The sequence below is a fragment of the Blastomyces gilchristii genome (assembly GCF_000003855.2).
Source record: "Blastomyces gilchristii SLH14081 genomic scaffold supercont1.7, whole genome shotgun sequence".
Lineage (NCBI taxonomy): Eukaryota > Fungi > Ascomycota > Eurotiomycetes > Onygenales > Ajellomycetaceae > Blastomyces > Blastomyces gilchristii.
Window position 1 is genome coordinate 1489588 of NW_003101676.1, and position 16329 is coordinate 1505916.

Below are 16329 nucleotides of genomic sequence, written 5' to 3' on the forward strand. Positions count from 1 at the left end.
AGATCATGGCACGGATGTCAATTGTTAGCCGCCTGTCCCCTTGATACTACTGTAGGACGGGATCCTTAACGCAAATCCGACACAAAAACCCTTGACGGAGATGCCTACCACCAGTCGCTTTCTACTCGCATTGTATCAATCACAAATTGTCTCGAGTAGCCGCCTGAATTTTAGTTTTTGAGGCGTTCTGACTCTTTGGTTGCCAGGGGCATCAAACAGTCATGCGCCTGGCTCACAGCCTGGCGGGCATCATGGGGGGAGAGAGCTCAGCTGTATATACTCGATCAAATACCCAGTCTTGTTCAGTTTCTCATTCTCCCCTTCAATAAAATCGGTGCACTGTGTACTGACGCTGCCAATTCCCCCTTAATTTGCTTTCCATTCAATCTTCTATTCTCGAGCCTTGCTCTTTCAACCTTCATTGAAACTATCCGTATTTCCTGACGGTCACTACGGCCAATAAGGACACTGGACTTCGCGTTTTGCGGAAACTGAAATCGTGGGATCCCTTGTACCTTCATATGGAGCAAGGAGGCGGAGCCTGGCATCGTCCCGGCGTTTTCGATGAGTCGTACTTCAGCGAAGGTGTTGGAAAACGTATTGATGACGAGTTCCAGAAGCACAGTACTCAAGTCGAAGAGAAATACGGGAGCTCTATTGGGATGGCTATCATTGAGTAAGGATTCCGAGACAGGACGCAACAGCTTCATGGTCACTTTCGTCAGGGACGACTTCCACGAGAGCGGAAATGATAAGGAGAGCCCTCTGGGGTCACCTACCAAGTCAAGGATGGCAAACATTTAACCCGGCGCCATGTCGCTGGGAGGCCGGAGGAGCAGAAAGAGGTAAGAAAAGAGGTGAGAGATTATTTGCTTGGTCTCATGATTCCGTACTGATGATATTGCAGAGTGATAAGAAGTAGCGAAGCTTGTACCGCCGAGGATATCAAGGCGTGCCTCTCTCAGTAAGCCAGCTCGACCGTCAAGATGGGACATAAGTGGGATTGCCTTGTTTTTTGTCTCTCTGCTATCTCCCTGCCACAAGGGGTCCAATTGAAAATCAAAAAAAAGGTACGTTATAGCATACCGTGGAACGCCCATTGAAATAAATGAGCCCAAGGAATTAATATCAAATGGACTATGGACGCATAATAGCAGGAAAGTATATAAGTAGGCTGGGTAGGTTTGGTAGCCAACTTGACAGGGGGAAAGACTGTCCGACTGTGCGAGAACGAATCCACAGACACAATATATAAATTTATACTAAAGGTTTAAAAGGACCAAAAGAAAAAAAAGAAAAAGAAAAAGAAAAAGAAAAAAGTCAAGAAGGAAAATTATCCAAATAGGCTGCTTTCGGCCAAAGCCGACATGGCTTCTGAAAATATTACAATGAATCTCACCGACAACGACTTCAGTTGAGAATTTTAGACCTGCTCAGTTCGGAATTCAGAGTGGAGTTCCTCCCTTCTTTGCACCGGGGAACGTATCCAGCAACACATCCCAAATAGGCTTGCCGCCCTTGGTTAGATCAGCCAGCGCAGGGCAGTCGAGATCAAGGAGGGGAACATTGAGGGTCTCGGTTAGGAGCTTTAGAGGGGCTTCGAGTGTGGCGATGGTGCTAGATAGAGAGTTTGGAGCGAAGGCTTTGACGATCTGAAGCAGGAAGCAGATGAGATTGTTGCCCTCGAAAACGTGGCCGATGTTGGCGATGCCTGTTGTGAGATTTCCCAGGTCAAGGCCGGCAAAAGAGTCGATTTTACCCAGGTTACCGCCAATGCTGCAACGGGAAGATATTTGTTAGTATATGAGCTCCCTGTAAACCCTTACGTAGGTATGTTCATACGCCCCTGGAATGGAAGCCAAGGGTGGTTCAAAAGACTCACCTTGCCAATTCGGGATATTTAAGTACCCAGTCAATGATATCAAGATTGAACTGGATTAAACCGAAGTCAACTGGAGTGCGATACCAGTTTTCTGGAATCTTTTCCCAGCCTTCCTTGTACTCGAGACAGTCCTCTTCGCCATAAATACCGTAAAAGCTCTTGATAATGTTTTTTGCTGTGATCAACCTCTTTAGCATTGCCGCTGTCCACCGAATACTGGGAGACCTTCACTCACTCAAAGTACCCTGAGGGTTTTCGCGGGAATGGTTCCTGAATAGTCGACCAGGGAAAATATACCCAGCGTTGCGGTTGATCAAACCGGTAACAGGGCCATAGTAGAAATAGGGGTTCTCAAATTTGCTTTCTTGGAATCTGTCCGCTGCACGTCGTGCCATGATATCCATGTTATAATCTCCGACTGGGTGCTCTCGAGACATGTTGTACCAAGCCATAAACTTATCCATTCGGAGGGTATGGGCGTTTCCTGTGGAATATAGATCATCCCGCGTATTGGAAGAGTCTGATTCGATCATGTTGTGAGACCCGATAAGCCCTTGCGGGGTGCCTGAGACGAATTGTCAACAACACTGATAATAAAATGCCGGGAGCTACTTCCACTCATACCAATCAATCCAAGAATCTCGTGAAGAATATTTTCAGACTGGTTAGTCGGCCCTCCAATGCTGAATCCCGGAGTCAGGGAGATTGGGTTCCCAACCCACACTGTTCCCAAGACTCCAAGAATAGTCGCAAGGTCGATGCCCATTCCATATACTACATGTAGAGGTCATATTAATCAAAACTCAAGACGCCGTAAGGTGCGGTAGTTGGTGGCTAGCTCTCACCGTCATTGATAGCAAAGATAACTTGCGCTGTCTGTTGGCCCCCGTTAGATTCCACAATGAGCTAGATAGGGTAGCTTTAAAGTACAGTTGTGACTCCGTTATGTGGAATATATCCATGGTTTGCCAAGGCGTTCAAACCCGGGCAAGGACCTCGCTGGTCACCAGCTTCGAAGTTTGGTGGAACGAAAGCATGTTTTCCAGTAACTATGTTCAACTTTAGCTTAATATCACAGCTAGATAAGCCAATTGTCCATCTTACCCTCGATGGGCTTCTTCATCGTATCGACAAAGAGTCGCTTTTCCCGCTTGTGCTTAAGCTCAGCTTGGAGCAGCGAGTACGGACATCCTTTTTGGGACTGCTCTACATTGAATCTAGCAATGTTTTCTGCAGACGGGAAGGCATTGACGAGCACATCCAACCCCATGAGGGGAAGGGCAAAGGAGAGAATTGAAAGCTTCATGAGAAATAAAAGGGCGACGGTTCCAAGAAAAAGAGAAAATAAATATGAAAACGAATGATTGGAATTTAATATCTGCCTAGGTAAACCACCATTCGGGGTCTGGAAAAGGAGTGGACAAGCTCCAACAACCAAAGATCTAGAAAATGAGTTACAGAACGAAGCACCTCTGCGGTTATACAAAAGCTAACTTCATGGAGAGAAAATGTGAACGGATGGATATCTACTAGGTAGGATCGATATCCGGATGACATAAGTTGAAAGAAGAAGCGGGAGTAAAAGTCTCCGAAGAATATTATTCCTGCATAGTGCTAATCCGGCATATGTGAGTGGCTTCATCCCATGTCGCGAAGCCTGCTGGGACCTCTCATGCCACGACAGAGGGCTGGGGTGGAAAACTCGACAGCATCAAAATCGAGATCGACGCAGTACAAATTTCTTTTGTCGCGCCCAGACAAGGGATCCCAGACAAGGGATGGTTGGAGAACTACGCTGCGTAAGGTAAAGTCAGAATAGCCTGTTTCAAGCCTTGTAGGCATTTTCTGGGATAGAACCATGAAGTGGAACGAACCCACATGGTTCAAAAATAACCTTAACAAAGGGAGAGAGAGTACGATGTGCAGAATTCCATTCCATCTTGGACTAGCTGTGGGCTAAGTGCCCTAAAAGTGCCAAGGAGCGGCTCATGAGGTCGAAAACTGGAGAAGCATTGCCAGCTCCTCGCTATCTCCCAGCACGCTGGGCCGTCCTGGTTTTGTCGCTGTTGCAATTGATTGCGGTGTTGAGACCACGGAATGTTGGAATAGTTAGGGGTTCGATGTAGCGACGCTGGTGGTTGGTTGGCGAGTTGAGTAATTAATCACGTGGTGCTTCTTGCCCTAACTAGTTATCTAGCTAACTAACTAAACTACTGTATCTAACCTCCTTATTTTCTGTTAGCGCTCGAACCATGGACAGGACACAGCCAAACGTGCCTCCAAGAATTATCTCCGACAAGCCCAGCAAGCTTCCTGTTAGAATTTAACTTTCATACGAACCTACGGGATAACTCATCTTCTTCCCAGTACATAATCTTATAGTGAGTGTTGCTATCTGACAAGCCTTGCGAGCAGCAAGCGACTCTCTTCTACCGAATTCTCTTGGCTTGTTTGCCCTGGGGCCACACAGCTTCTCATCATGTCTCCGCCGGCCCTCAATCTGGGATTTCATGTTTGACCTGTGAGAGGAGTTACTGGAGCCTTTTTGGCTTTCAGCCTTTCTTTGGTCATTGATCAGCATCAGTGGCTTACGCTGCGTACACAAAAGTTTGTTTGTCATAGCTGCGTTCCTTCTTGGGGGTTGTTCTCTGGAGCTATGAGCATGGCCTCGATGAGAGGATTCCTTGACAACAGCCGAGGACGACTTCCCGTAGTTAGCCCTGGCTGATTCTTCGGGAGGTGGAGTGCGGAATCCCCGTCAGGAGCTGACGCCCGCGTCGGGCCTGAGGGAGGTCCATCAATATTTTTTTTAAAGTCACAATTCCTCCTCCTTGATCCTTGCGCGCCGTGAGGAACAATTCGCTATCAAGCCTCAAAATCGCCGGCGTGCGTAGATATTCTTTAGAACAGGATTTCCCATTTTCATTCATTATTGCTGGCCTCGTTCTTATTTTATTTCCTGATTTTGGCACCTCTGACTGTTGAAGTCATCTGGCTCGCGCTTCGCCTACTCTTCACTTTCCGTTGAATTTGTCCTTGGCTTTCTCTCAGTTTCTCCCACATGCGCGGTGATTGGGTATCACGGCGCCTCTATGGTACTTAGACCGTGGATAAGTGGATATGAAGGGTTTGAACATCTTCTTGACGGGGTTTGCAGCCCTTGTTTCAGCAGCGCAAGCAGAGAGGATATATGTACCTGAATGCACGGTAGGGTGTATAACCTGAGGAATAAGTATAAAACATAGCTAATTGTATTCAGATCGAGTGTACGAAACTGGCAATATCTGAACTATGCGCGCCAACTGACGTGAAGTGTTTGGATACCTGCACAAACCACCAGCTGGATGCTAAGATCGCACCATGCGTGGAACGGACATGTACAGTTAGAGAATCGTTGAGTAGGTGGTGGCTTCTATTCCATGATCGCTATCCACGGCTACTGATGTGATGCAGCAACGAAGAGGATCTCTGATTTAAAATGCGGACGCCCAATCCGGGACCGTACTAAGTTGATATCGGTTACGGGTGTGGTTGGGGGAGGCCTCGCGCTGTTGGCCTTCAGTTTGCGGATGATGGCAAGGTTGCCTTTTTTCAACGGTGGGCCATTTGGCATGGACGATGCGATGATAATAATAGCGATGGTTAGATCCCTATGATGACTATGGCCTTCGGTTTGAGTGGTGATTGCTAACTAAATATTAGATGTTCACAGTCCCCTTCACCGTGTTCTCAGTATTTAGTGAGTATCACTATTCTTGACCCTGACCACACAGGAAAATATAGCTAACAATCAATTTAAAATAGTCGCAAATGCTGGCCTTGGGAAAGACATATGGCATGTTGATTTCGACGACATCACAAAAGTTCTTTACGTGAGTAACCCCGCGTGCCTTTCTCGGGGGTCTTCGTGCGACTGACCAAGGCTTAGATATACTTTTGGGATGAGTGGATTTATTTTTCAGCTCTCACAGCGACAAAGATATCCCTCCACTTCTTCTATCTTCGAATATTCCCAAAAAAAAGTTTCAGGATAGCCATCTATGTCGTCATGGGCCTGACACTGGCATACGGGTTCGTCTTCATCATTGTGTCGGTGTTCCAATGCTCACCGATAAAACTTGCCTGGCTCCGGTGGGATGGCACTACCCCGGGCCACTGCAATAATATCAACCTGCAGGGCTGGACAAGCGCGGCGTTTAATATTGTCTTGGACCTACTTACTCTAGTTCTTCCCTTAAGGGAGTTATCGAAAATGGACCTTTGGCGCAGGAAGAAGATCCACATATGCATCATGTTCAGCGTCGGTTCTTTGTATGTTGATGTTTCCTTTTCCAACTTTATCTTCTTGCAACAGAGAAGGCTGACAGTAAAACTTGATAGCGTCACTATCGTCAGCATTCTCCGCCTCCATACTCTTCTTGAATTTGCCAAATCGCACAATTTCACTTGTGAGTTTACCCTTTTAATTTCATGTCCACGAATTCAGACTAAACCAGTTTTCAGGGGACTACGTCGAAATGGGATATTGGAGTACAATTGAAATCCATGTGGGCATAATCTGCGCATGCATGCCAGCAATGCGATCCCTCCTCCGAAGACTATTTCCCAGCTTCTTCTCCTACACTCAGCATCAGAAATCTGGCACGTTCGGTAATAGCTCATCGCATGAAGAGTCCGCAATACGCAACTCGCAACGAACGCCTCAAAAGCCCGGGTTTCACGATTCGGACTCATTGCCTCTGGTCGATGTCTATAATGCTCGACTCCAGTACAGCTACTTCAATCCTAAGTAGGATCCGGCTGCCAGTCTGTCTGGTTGCTCCGCCTATTTGCCGAAATATGATTCTGCCTATCTTTTTAAGCCATGCCGTGTTCCATTCTATTTCTGTCGCTACTGTTTTAGACTTGTGATAATCGCCCTTTCGTTTTCTCATCTGCTTATTGATCTTAAGATCCCTGATACTAAATTTACGCTCGCTAGAGTCATACAGTGGGCAAGACCCATTGTTCTTTCGTTTCTCTCTCAATCTTCCCCATTTTCCCTATTTGTATGATTTGCTAGGCTTTTCAGTTGAGAGTAATATTATTGGCGGCACAGAAAAGGGGGCTTTCATTCCTGCAGAATATCCTGGCTCAACCACTTCAAAAAAAATACACATAAGCATCCTGCGTAATCACATTTAAACGCTACCAACAAAGGGGAACATGGCTCTAAGTGGAGCCTCCGTTTCCACTATTCCCTCCCACACGGCACACGGCTTGGGGTTGCTCGTTCGGAGCCTCCGAGGCAGGTTGGACGAGACGAAATTAAGCATTTGTCCCATTTTGGAATCATGGTCAACGGACCATTGTGTACTCTCACCACAGCTAAAATACGGTCTCGCGACAATAATCAATTATCGCCTCCTCTCATACTCCCTATGACATATAGTTATATACTCTAACTAGTAAAATTGAAGTTTGCGCAGTATACGGGAAAATTCAAAGCATTTTCCAGCCGCAATCCTAGCATATTCAGCCTTTACCCGAGCCGAAGCTCCCCCAACTCCGGAGGCAAGTATGAACATGAGAGTTTGAACTAACTTATGATCATGCAAAGTGACTGGCTGGGGCCGTGGTACCTTGTTATTGTGCTAATCCCACCCACCGTGCTGGAGCATTTAGCGCTTACTCCATGGATATTGTGCAGCTTAGTTTTGATACCTGGCAGATGATCGGCATGCAAGCTCTTTTTTAAGGTTCCGACCAGACCTCAACGCCCAAGCGGGAAATCCCTAGCAGCCCTGGCAGGCATTTTACCAAAATAACAGTTCGTCAGATAGGCATAGTGGAGCCAAAAGTTTCGCGTGGCAGAACAGAACGAATAATTGCGATTCGACTATTGTTTCAAAGGCAGAAAAGGCTCCCTCTTGGTTTTTTTTCTTGGGTATTGCCTTGCTGTTATTGGGCCCAACTCGATCCTCAGCATTCTAGAAGACTTCCTGAACATCGCTGCGAAACCTACAGACTGACAACCATACCTCCAACACTCCGCAGAACGCACTTGGCGGGGACATTTTCTCCGTCGAGTCCGAAGTTAGGATCGACAACTGCCATGCGACGGATTTCCTTAGTCGTGACTAGCTACCAATGGCGCATTAGAGAGCCTCTGAAGGGGTGTTGTGAAGGGCGCCGAAGATGAGCTCCATTTCCTGCTAATGTCTCCGATGCATGATGCCCATTCAGGATTGAGAAACGGCTGAGTTTGAACGGTCGACGACGGTTCGTAACAGTCATACAAATATAACCGGTTCGTCTGAGCGAAATCGCAAAATCGCAAAATCGCAATTTGTGTGGAGACTACCGGCAGCGAAACCTGGTCAAGCGCCTGGCGCTCCTGCTTCCAACCCTATGATTATTCTAGGCATCATCGCACTCAACGCGAGAGGTTGGTATTGGGTTGGAGTTAAGGGTACGCAAAGGTAGATACAGCCTTGAGAAATATTGGACAATCATCATCATCATCATCAGTATCAGTATCAGTATGAGATCTTTTATACGCTGCGTAACTCCGTGTCCCCTTCATCGGATTGTTTCTCTCACCGATGCTAGAGCTGACGCCGAATGTTTTTCCGGCCGAAGTAACTAACATGAGGCCTATCCTGTAGAACTCCGGGTGGTGTCGTCCTGCTGTTTACTCCGCCCATCCCACCACCTGAACGAGCGAACGGGACCAGGGTCAAAAATGCGATCGTCAGGGGATGTTGCATTCATGTTGAACTCAATTCCACCCGCTCCGTCATCTGTTAAGAATAGGTTAGCACCAGGATATCGAGCAGGGGATTCATGAGTGTCCCAGGGCCAGCTACCTCTGAGCCGTGCCGAGGGGTGAAGATCTATATCATGCAGAACACTTTCATACCACATCTGAGTGTAGCCTATCCCAACTCTGGAAGGCTGCTGGGAAACCAAACTGAGCCGCCAGCAGCTGGGTTCACCCCGGCGCCTGATGAGAAAGTCCCCTGCGAGCGGGACGCGGACGCCGGGAGCGCCATCCACTGCGGGAAAAAAATAAATAAATAAATAAAAAAGCACCCCATTAGCATGTGTAAGTTGGCCGATGGAGGGTGAGATCATTACTAACATAGTCTGTTGCAATGGATAATACTCATAGCATCCACCTATCTCCACCAATATCCGTAGCTCCAGCTCTAACTCCAGACTCCACGGAGCCTTTTATGCTCAACGTTAAGTCCTGCTCTTCACGGGAGCTCAAGAGAAAGGGGGATTGGAAAGAGTTTGAGTTCTCCGTGTCGGGCAGCTGTTCCTCCGCGTATCGTCTCTCGTTTCTATTTCTCTTTTCTCTTTGTTCCTTTGCTTCGTCTTCGGGCATTTGCAACTTGAACATTTCGCCTTCTGTGAGGCTGCGTTTCTTGTAGCCGGCGGCGATTTGCAAAGATATTTCACTTACATTCGGCCAAGCCTCTTGACGATATGCTCCCTCGACAGGGCCTTGTCTTGCTCGCTCTCGTCGCTTCTGACGTGCTGGCTGCGACGTAAGTGTCAGGAGTTGGTTCAGACGAAGTTATTAAAAAATGTGACATCTACTGACACTTCTAGCAGCGTTCACGGAAAGCATCACAACCACCTTAATGGTGTCATAGACAAACATCAATCGTCCAATACCACAGACGAATATGAATATGTCATTGTCGGATCTGGCCCAGGAGGGGGCCCTCTCGCATCTAGACTTGCTATTGCAGGGCACAAAGTGCTTCTGATAGAAGCTGGCGATGACCAGGGCGATTCTATCGTGTATCAGACCCCAGCTCTTCATTTGCAATCAACAGAATATGAGCCAATGCGCTGGGACTACTGGGTTAACCATTACCCCGACCTCGAACGCCAAAAGAAGGACTCCAAATTTACCTACAGGAAATCTGATGGCCAATTTCATGTCGGAGCGACTCCACCCGCAGATGCCGAACCTTTGGGGATTCTATATCCAAGAGCCGGAACTTTGGGAGGTTGCGCCTCCCACAACGCATTGATTAGTGTTTATCCCCACAAGAGTGACTGGCTTAACATCCAGACCATCACTGATGACGATTCCTGGGCCCCGGAGAAGATGCGAAAACTCTTTCAGCGTCTGGAACGCTCGCGATATATGCCTAATGGTCTTCTCGGCCACGGCTTCGAAGGCTGGTTCGAAACCAGCCTAACAGACTTGGGCCTCGTTTTGCAGGATCTCAAACTTATCTCCCTGGTCGTTGCGATTGGCACTGCCATGGGCAAAAGTGTCGGCAAAGTGATCTCAACCGTCGCTGGCTTGGCGGAGGTTTTGCTTTCTGATATCAACGTCGACACCCCGCTCCGTGACTCCACTGAGGCCGTATACCAGGTCCCCATCGCGGTCAATATTCCGGAGTATAAACGGAATGGTCCTCGCGAATTCATCCTCCAAACCGCCAATGCAGTCAACGAAGATGGGTCGAGGAAATACCATCTGGACATTGCCCTCAATACCCTTGTAACCAATGTTCGATTCGATAACTCTGGCCCTGCACCGAGAGCCGTTGGTGTAGATTTCCTCAAGGGACAAAGTCTCTACTCAGCTGACCCTCGTGCTTCTGGCGCTAAGGAAGGAATCCCAGGCAGCGCCACCGCTACCAGAGAAGTGATTCTCTCTGCCGGAGCATTTAATACGCCTCAATTACTGAAACTCAGTGGCATCGGGCCCAAGGATGAGCTGAAGAAATTCGACATCCCAGTCCTCGTCGACCTCCCCGGAGTTGGCCAGAATCTCCAGGACCGCTACGAGATGGGTCTTGTTGCAGAGACCGAAACCGATTTCCTCCTTACCTCCAAATGTACTTTCTTGACCACCGATCCAGACCCATGCCTTGAGCAGTACTTGACCGGCCACTTGGCTCTTGGAAAAGGAACTTACACCACCAACGGCCTTGCTGTCGCAGTGGTCAAACGTTCCTCTGCTGCAAGCGGTGATCCCGATCTCCTTATATCTGGCGCCCCAGCCTTCTTCCCCGGCTACTATCCCGGCTACTCCGTTAAAGGCCTTTCCGACGCTCGTCACTGGACCTGGATCCCGCTCAAAGCACACACGCGCAACAATGCTGGCACTGTCAAGCTGCGCTCCAAGGATCCCCGCGACATGCCCGAGATCAACTTCAACTACTTCGACGCTGGCGTCACGACAGACGATGCTGACGAGAAGGATCTACAGGCCGTTGTTGAGGGGATGGAGCTGTCGCGAGAGATCTTCAAGAACGTCGTGCCCATCCAGGGCAGCTTCAAGGAAGTCTGGCCTGGTACTGAGCGAGCCAATGACACCGAGAGCCTCAAGGAGTTCATCAAGAACGAAGCGTGGGGCCACCATGCCTCGTGCACGTGTCCTATTGGTGCCGACGATGATCCGATGGCTGTGTTGGATTCCAAGTTCCGCGTCCGTGGCGTTGAGGGCCTGCGTGTTGTTGATGCCTCTGTCTTCCCCAAGATACCTGGCTTCTACATTGCCGTGCCAATCTATCTGATCAGCGAGAAGGCTGCGGATGTCATTCTTGAGGCTGCCACGGACTAAAAATAAACATAAAAATTCATATAAAAAAATAAGGGTAGTCAACCAGGTTGTCATTTTATGCCTTCCCGCCATAATAACGGAGTCACCGTACATATACATTTCGCAGGGAAAGGGACTGAATTCCCTTTCCAAATGATATACCCACCCTGCTTTAGTTAATAGAAATAGGAACCTGTCTGCACTGTACATTGATTTTTGTATTCTCTATATATATTTCCTTCTAATTTAGCCACTACTATTTTCTTCCTTTCTCCTTTGCTGAGCGATGTGTGCCCTTCAATTTGAGCACAATAATCTGCATATAAGAGCCACGACTTATATTATTCAACCTGTTCAACCACACAGATTCATTGAGTGAGATACGAGTAAGTTTACGATGATGGCTCAATCCTTTCAAACTTTATTCTCGTAGAAGTGTTGGGTTTCTTAGATGAAGGCGTCAACACCTGAAGGTTCCTAGCTGTATATGCCATTAGATAAATTAACGGACTATGCTTCACCGACGTATAAGAGATTTCGTTGTTAGAGCATATTTTATGATTAAGGAGTTGCCACTGATCCCCGCCAAGATTTATATCTTAGTCATCCATTTCCAACCCTCACTTAACTAACCTACCTACATAGTCTCATTCAGCTTATGTATCAACTATCTCTCACGTACTCACTCTAGCATATTGGCTAAAGGCCCTAGGAACCCCTTTGCGTTTAATGAAACTAAATATGGAGCCTCACTCTCTGCTTCTGACGACGGGATGCCTTCAAATCTGCTCACAAGCCTTCTGCTCTGGCTTTTTCCACATCGCCTTTGCTGCCTGCCCCCCTCCATGGCAAAGACGATCTCAGATCTACGACAATGCCTCCCTATACACCGCACCTATCTCAGGTTCCACATGTACTATTATGCCTCTAATAGTTGGGTGATATCGATCTTTTGTTGTACAGCCAAGAGTAGAATTGGATTTGTATCCAATGTGGTTTCCTTTTGATTGCCATTGGTGGCGCCCCAGAGGTCAGCGAGGTGTGCAACTTCCTTCGCAATGAATGGCTGGGCTCAACAATGGTATTTTCCCATTATATTTGCCCTTCTCAGGCATCAGATGGCATGTACCTTTTCTTTTCTTTATTATGCTATACATGATACCATGAGAAGTTATCTGCATCCTCTTTTATCTGGTTTTTATTGTCATATTTTAGGCAAGTGACTCGGAGCCCAGAGACCAATCCTAGCATCGGATATCCCTTCATGAATAATGGCTTCCGCGATGCTTTGAATGATATCGCTTGAAACATCTCATATCGTCTCATCGTGGTGAGGTTTTGCGGATTCCTCGTCGGTTTCTTTTCTTCTTTTTAACGGCGTATGGACTCAACCTCAGATCGCTACCCTTTTGACTACTTATTACCTCCTGTTTTGGTTTCTGGATCTCGCGATCCAACATCTGTGCACGTTTTATTCTATTCTGTTTGCGCCTCTTTGACCATATCTACAATCCAGGGCATGGGGATCGGGACTTTTTTGGAACCATTGGTGGTTATTACACTGCTTGTGGGGGGAACATGGATCAACCGATCATCTGAGATATCCCGTCCATTTACCCACGATACAACAAGGCCTAGTTCGGTTACAAGTGATGAATTCACGGATAAAACAGTTGGCAGCGTTGAGGATGGGTTATCAACGACTACCAGTACACACGATGGATCGATGTCAACCCACTTGTACTGTTCCTTATCTCCATCTTTGCTTCTAGAGCAAGAACCGCCATGGAGAACTCGCCAGATTTGGTTGTGGTCATGGAAGAGAGAGGTTATGACGCCAAATACAGCTAAATATCGGAATCGATGTTTCAGCAGATTTCTTCGGAGATTCCCGTTTTTAGTGGAATGTTGGTACTGGACATTGGTGTATTGGGTACGTCACCTTTTGTGCTAGAGTTTAGAGAACACATGAAACTATGCCTAAATTCATATGCTGACATTATATATAGACATATCAACTTGCGCGAGCCTTCACCGCGGTCACTCTTCAAGATGCAACAGTGGACATCGCACGAAAGCATGCATTACAACTCATAAAGCTAGAGGAAAGTCTCCACATATTCTGGGAGCTACATATACAACATTATTTCCTCCACCACCCGATACTACTGACTTGTACTAATTGGCTCTACTCTTTTATTCATATACCTGGAACGATTGCTTTCCTTGTTTGGCTTTACTACTGCAGCATCACGAGAAATCGACCTGCAGACCGTTATTCCATGAAGCTCGAGGGTTATCAAAGCAATGTCCTTACAGGTTCAGAGCTCTATCAAGCTCGCAGGCGGACTCTAGCATTTTGTAACCTGCTTGCATTTGTGGTATTCACGCTGTGGCCGTGCATGCCACCTCGGCTTCTTAGCGATCGATCAGTCACTGGGTTGGTTGGTGAGTTTTCAAGGAGCTATGGATTTGTTGATACAGTTCACGGGGTTGGTGGTGCAAGCAGTGTTTGGACGCAGAACAAATTTTGTAATCAATTTGGTCAGTGTCAAGATCTACAGCCTTCCATATGTGTGGAGTCTCTTGCTCACCCTTTGTTCCTCTACTTACTTTTAGCCGCCATGCCATCTCTACATTTTGGATATTCGCTGATGATCGGAATCACTATAACAACCATTCCGCTTCCTTCTGAGCACACTCGATCCCGAGCCTTACTACCACATTTTCTCAACTTTTCTCTCCCTGGCCTCGCCTCCAAAATCCGCCCCCTAGCTTGGGAGCGCATCGTAGCTATTGTTGTCGGGATTACGTACCCGTTTACCATTCTCGTTGCGATAGTGGCAACCGCTAACCATTTCATTCTCGATGCGTTTGCCGGCGCGATTATCTGCGGGTTAGCATGGTGGGGAAATTCTGTCCTTTTAAACCTCCTTCCGTTGGAGGATTATCTTTTTTGGATATTGAAGATTCACAAGCCGGAGCAAGGGTCTCACTGTCTACGCCCTTCGCTAGTTTTTGATGATTGTGATGGAGACCACGTCAAAGATGCTATGAATTACTAAATTACGCACAAGTCCCTTTTTTGACTTTTTCATTACGCTTTTTTGTTTTTATTGGTTATTCGCTCATTGGTTATTATATCCATGCGACTAGATATACCATTCGCCGCCTGTGGATGTTTCACTCTTGTTATTTTTGTCAGGTTCAGCAGATTTCCTGGTGGGTGAGAATTTGTTGGTTAGGACCTGATACTGTATCATTATCAGAAGCCCCAACAGCAACTTCTCCCCATGTTAATGTTGTCATCTGAAAATCCGAGCATGCTGCCCTGTTTCTGTGATTCTTTTTCTGTATGCCTGGCTGATGTATAGTATTTCTTGTTAGTCCTAGGATATGATGCCACCCTTTTCATTGTTCTTCTCTCAATTGACGTGTTTGCTCCACTGTCTGGAAACGAAATGACTGCCACAGAGCACCGCTTGTTCTATACAGGTTTGGTTATCTTTTAATCATGTCAGCTAGGTGCGTGATGCGCACAGTTCAGGGATTTCTTGTGTGTCTTGGAAAAAGAAGGGGGAAAAAAACTTCAAAACCTAAAAAGTTCAACGGCTCGTTTTCTCCTGCGAGAGTTTTTTTCCTACGGCAGAAATTCCTCCCCCACCACCTCCTGGCGCCTGCTGCTTGCTGCCCGGTGCTCAGGTAGCGGTGGATGGAGGACACAGACGAGCTTGCTCTGCAAGTACACCGCAGAAATTCGTACCCGGATACGACCTGATTGATTTCCCTTGAGGTACCCCACACTGGCAGGGGTCGGGATCTGGTATGGCAAGCCTCTCTCGAGCACCAAGCAAGGCAAGAGGATGGATGGATGGATGGACAGTTCGCGGGAAGGAGGTGGATGTAACTTGGTGATCCTTTTCGCTTCTGCTTGGTTTGGCTATGTAGGTTTTATTTTTATTTTTATTTTTTTCAAAGTCTTGATACCCTCCACGTTGCTAGGATGAAGAATGAGCGGGAAAGGAGAAATGAGGATGGGAAGAGAAATGGAGGAAGAAGGGAAGGGAAGGGAAGATGTGGAATAAATTCCAAATGTCTTGTCATCTTTGAGTTAAGGCTACCTTGGTAAGGTCGGTCGGTGGTAGAAGACGTTCATGGGTGAGGGAGTTTCTTTCCCAGCTGGCTGCTAGTAGTCTTTGTCTGCACCATTTTTCATTCAGCGAACAAAAATCGGGCGGCGTGCTCCATGCGCGTATTCGCACGTCCTGTTCTGGAAAATGCCACGGCCAAATCGTAGTAACCAAACTACAAGCAGCTTGTATTTTTTCGATTCAGACGAACGAAGAGCTCAGACGGTTGTTTAGATATGTTTTTGATAACTCTGGTTTGAGTCTGTTATTTTGTTTTATTTATTTCTTATTTATTTATTAAATGAAACACTTATTGTATCTGAAGCAGATTTTAAAAGAGCTACTCTTGCAACTCCAGAAATGACGTTTTAAGAACTGGCTAAATAAAATGAATAGACAAGTACATAATAGATAGAGTAAATAAATCAAACAAGTTCTCTCTCTCTCTCTCTATATATATATATGAGCGGTAAAACGGGAACGAACACAGCATTCAGAGCTCTCAGATCATGGATGGGAGGGAAGGGAAGGGAGGGTAAGCGATGGCTTGACCATTAAATAAAGCGGGCTGATGCTGCTCTATTTCCTCCTCGCATCATCATCATCATCATCCCTTCATTCCCTCTCCTATCTCACTCAACTCAGTGATCTGTTACTGCGTACTCTACTACGGGTTCTTCCAGCTGGTGGCCTGCTTGGATAAAAGAAGACCAGGTCTTTTTTTCTACGATAATTCCAGGATTCCTCTACAGTTACCTGCT

General features: G+C 46.9%; 7 protein-coding genes across 7 annotated transcripts; 3 read left to right on the forward strand and 4 right to left on the reverse strand.

Annotated features, from left to right (window-relative positions):
* Positions 1 to 302: 302 nt before the first annotated feature.
* BDBG_16991 (uncharacterized protein) lies at positions 303 to 710 on the reverse strand (the record flags this gene model as incomplete). The annotated part of the gene is made up of 1 exon (XM_031724819.1): positions 303 to 710. The coding sequence occupies one exon, from the start codon at positions 708 to 710 to the stop codon at positions 303 to 305; it is 408 nt and encodes a 135-aa protein (XP_031578210.1).
* Positions 711 to 1445: 735 nt separating this feature from the next.
* On the reverse strand, positions 1446 to 3152 carry BDBG_04257 (oxidase; the record flags this gene model as incomplete). The annotated part of the gene is made up of 7 exons (XM_002625342.1): positions 1446 to 1776; positions 1883 to 2057; positions 2118 to 2447; positions 2507 to 2656; positions 2728 to 2758; positions 2813 to 2931; positions 2987 to 3152. The coding sequence occupies 7 exons, from the start codon at positions 3150 to 3152 to the stop codon at positions 1446 to 1448; spliced, it is 1302 nt and encodes a 433-aa protein (XP_002625388.1).
* A 368-nt stretch (positions 3153 to 3520) lies between these two features.
* BDBG_04258 (uncharacterized protein) lies at positions 3521 to 3780 on the reverse strand (the record flags this gene model as incomplete). The annotated part of the gene is made up of 1 exon (XM_031721600.1): positions 3521 to 3780. The coding sequence occupies exon 1, from the start codon at positions 3740 to 3742 to the stop codon at positions 3521 to 3523; it is 222 nt and encodes a 73-aa protein (XP_031578211.1). The 5' UTR covers positions 3743 to 3780.
* BDBG_04259 (CFEM domain-containing protein) lies at positions 3728 to 8952 on the forward strand. Its single transcript, XM_031721601.1, has 10 exons — positions 3728 to 4036; positions 4125 to 5089; positions 5142 to 5280; positions 5336 to 5523; positions 5585 to 5621; positions 5687 to 5754; positions 5811 to 6193; positions 6263 to 6330; positions 6386 to 8343; positions 8530 to 8952. The coding sequence occupies exons 2-9, from the start codon at positions 5003 to 5005 to the stop codon at positions 6673 to 6675; spliced, it is 1260 nt and encodes a 419-aa protein (XP_031578212.1). The 5' UTR covers positions 3728 to 4036; positions 4125 to 5002; the 3' UTR covers positions 6676 to 8343; positions 8530 to 8952.
* BDBG_04260 (uncharacterized protein) lies at positions 6810 to 9269 on the reverse strand (the record flags this gene model as incomplete). The annotated part of the gene is made up of 3 exons (XM_031721602.1): positions 6810 to 8664; positions 8731 to 8849; positions 9043 to 9269. The coding sequence occupies 3 exons, from the start codon at positions 9267 to 9269 to the stop codon at positions 8519 to 8521; spliced, it is 492 nt and encodes a 163-aa protein (XP_031578213.1). The 3' UTR covers positions 6810 to 8518.
* Positions 9270 to 9355: 86 nt separating this feature from the next.
* On the forward strand, positions 9356 to 11459 carry BDBG_04261 (choline dehydrogenase; the record flags this gene model as incomplete). The annotated part of the gene is made up of 2 exons (XM_031721603.1): positions 9356 to 9417; positions 9482 to 11459. 2 exons carry the CDS (start codon positions 9356 to 9358, stop codon positions 11457 to 11459), a joined length of 2040 nt encoding a protein of 679 aa, XP_031578214.1.
* A 650-nt stretch (positions 11460 to 12109) lies between these two features.
* BDBG_04262 (uncharacterized protein) lies at positions 12110 to 15048 on the forward strand. Its single transcript, XM_031721604.1, has 3 exons — positions 12110 to 13371; positions 13448 to 13982; positions 14058 to 15048. Exons 1-3 carry the CDS (start codon positions 12820 to 12822, stop codon positions 14501 to 14503), a joined length of 1533 nt encoding a protein of 510 aa, XP_031578215.1. The 5' UTR covers positions 12110 to 12819; the 3' UTR covers positions 14504 to 15048.
* The last annotated feature ends 1281 nt before the right edge of the window (positions 15049 to 16329 follow it).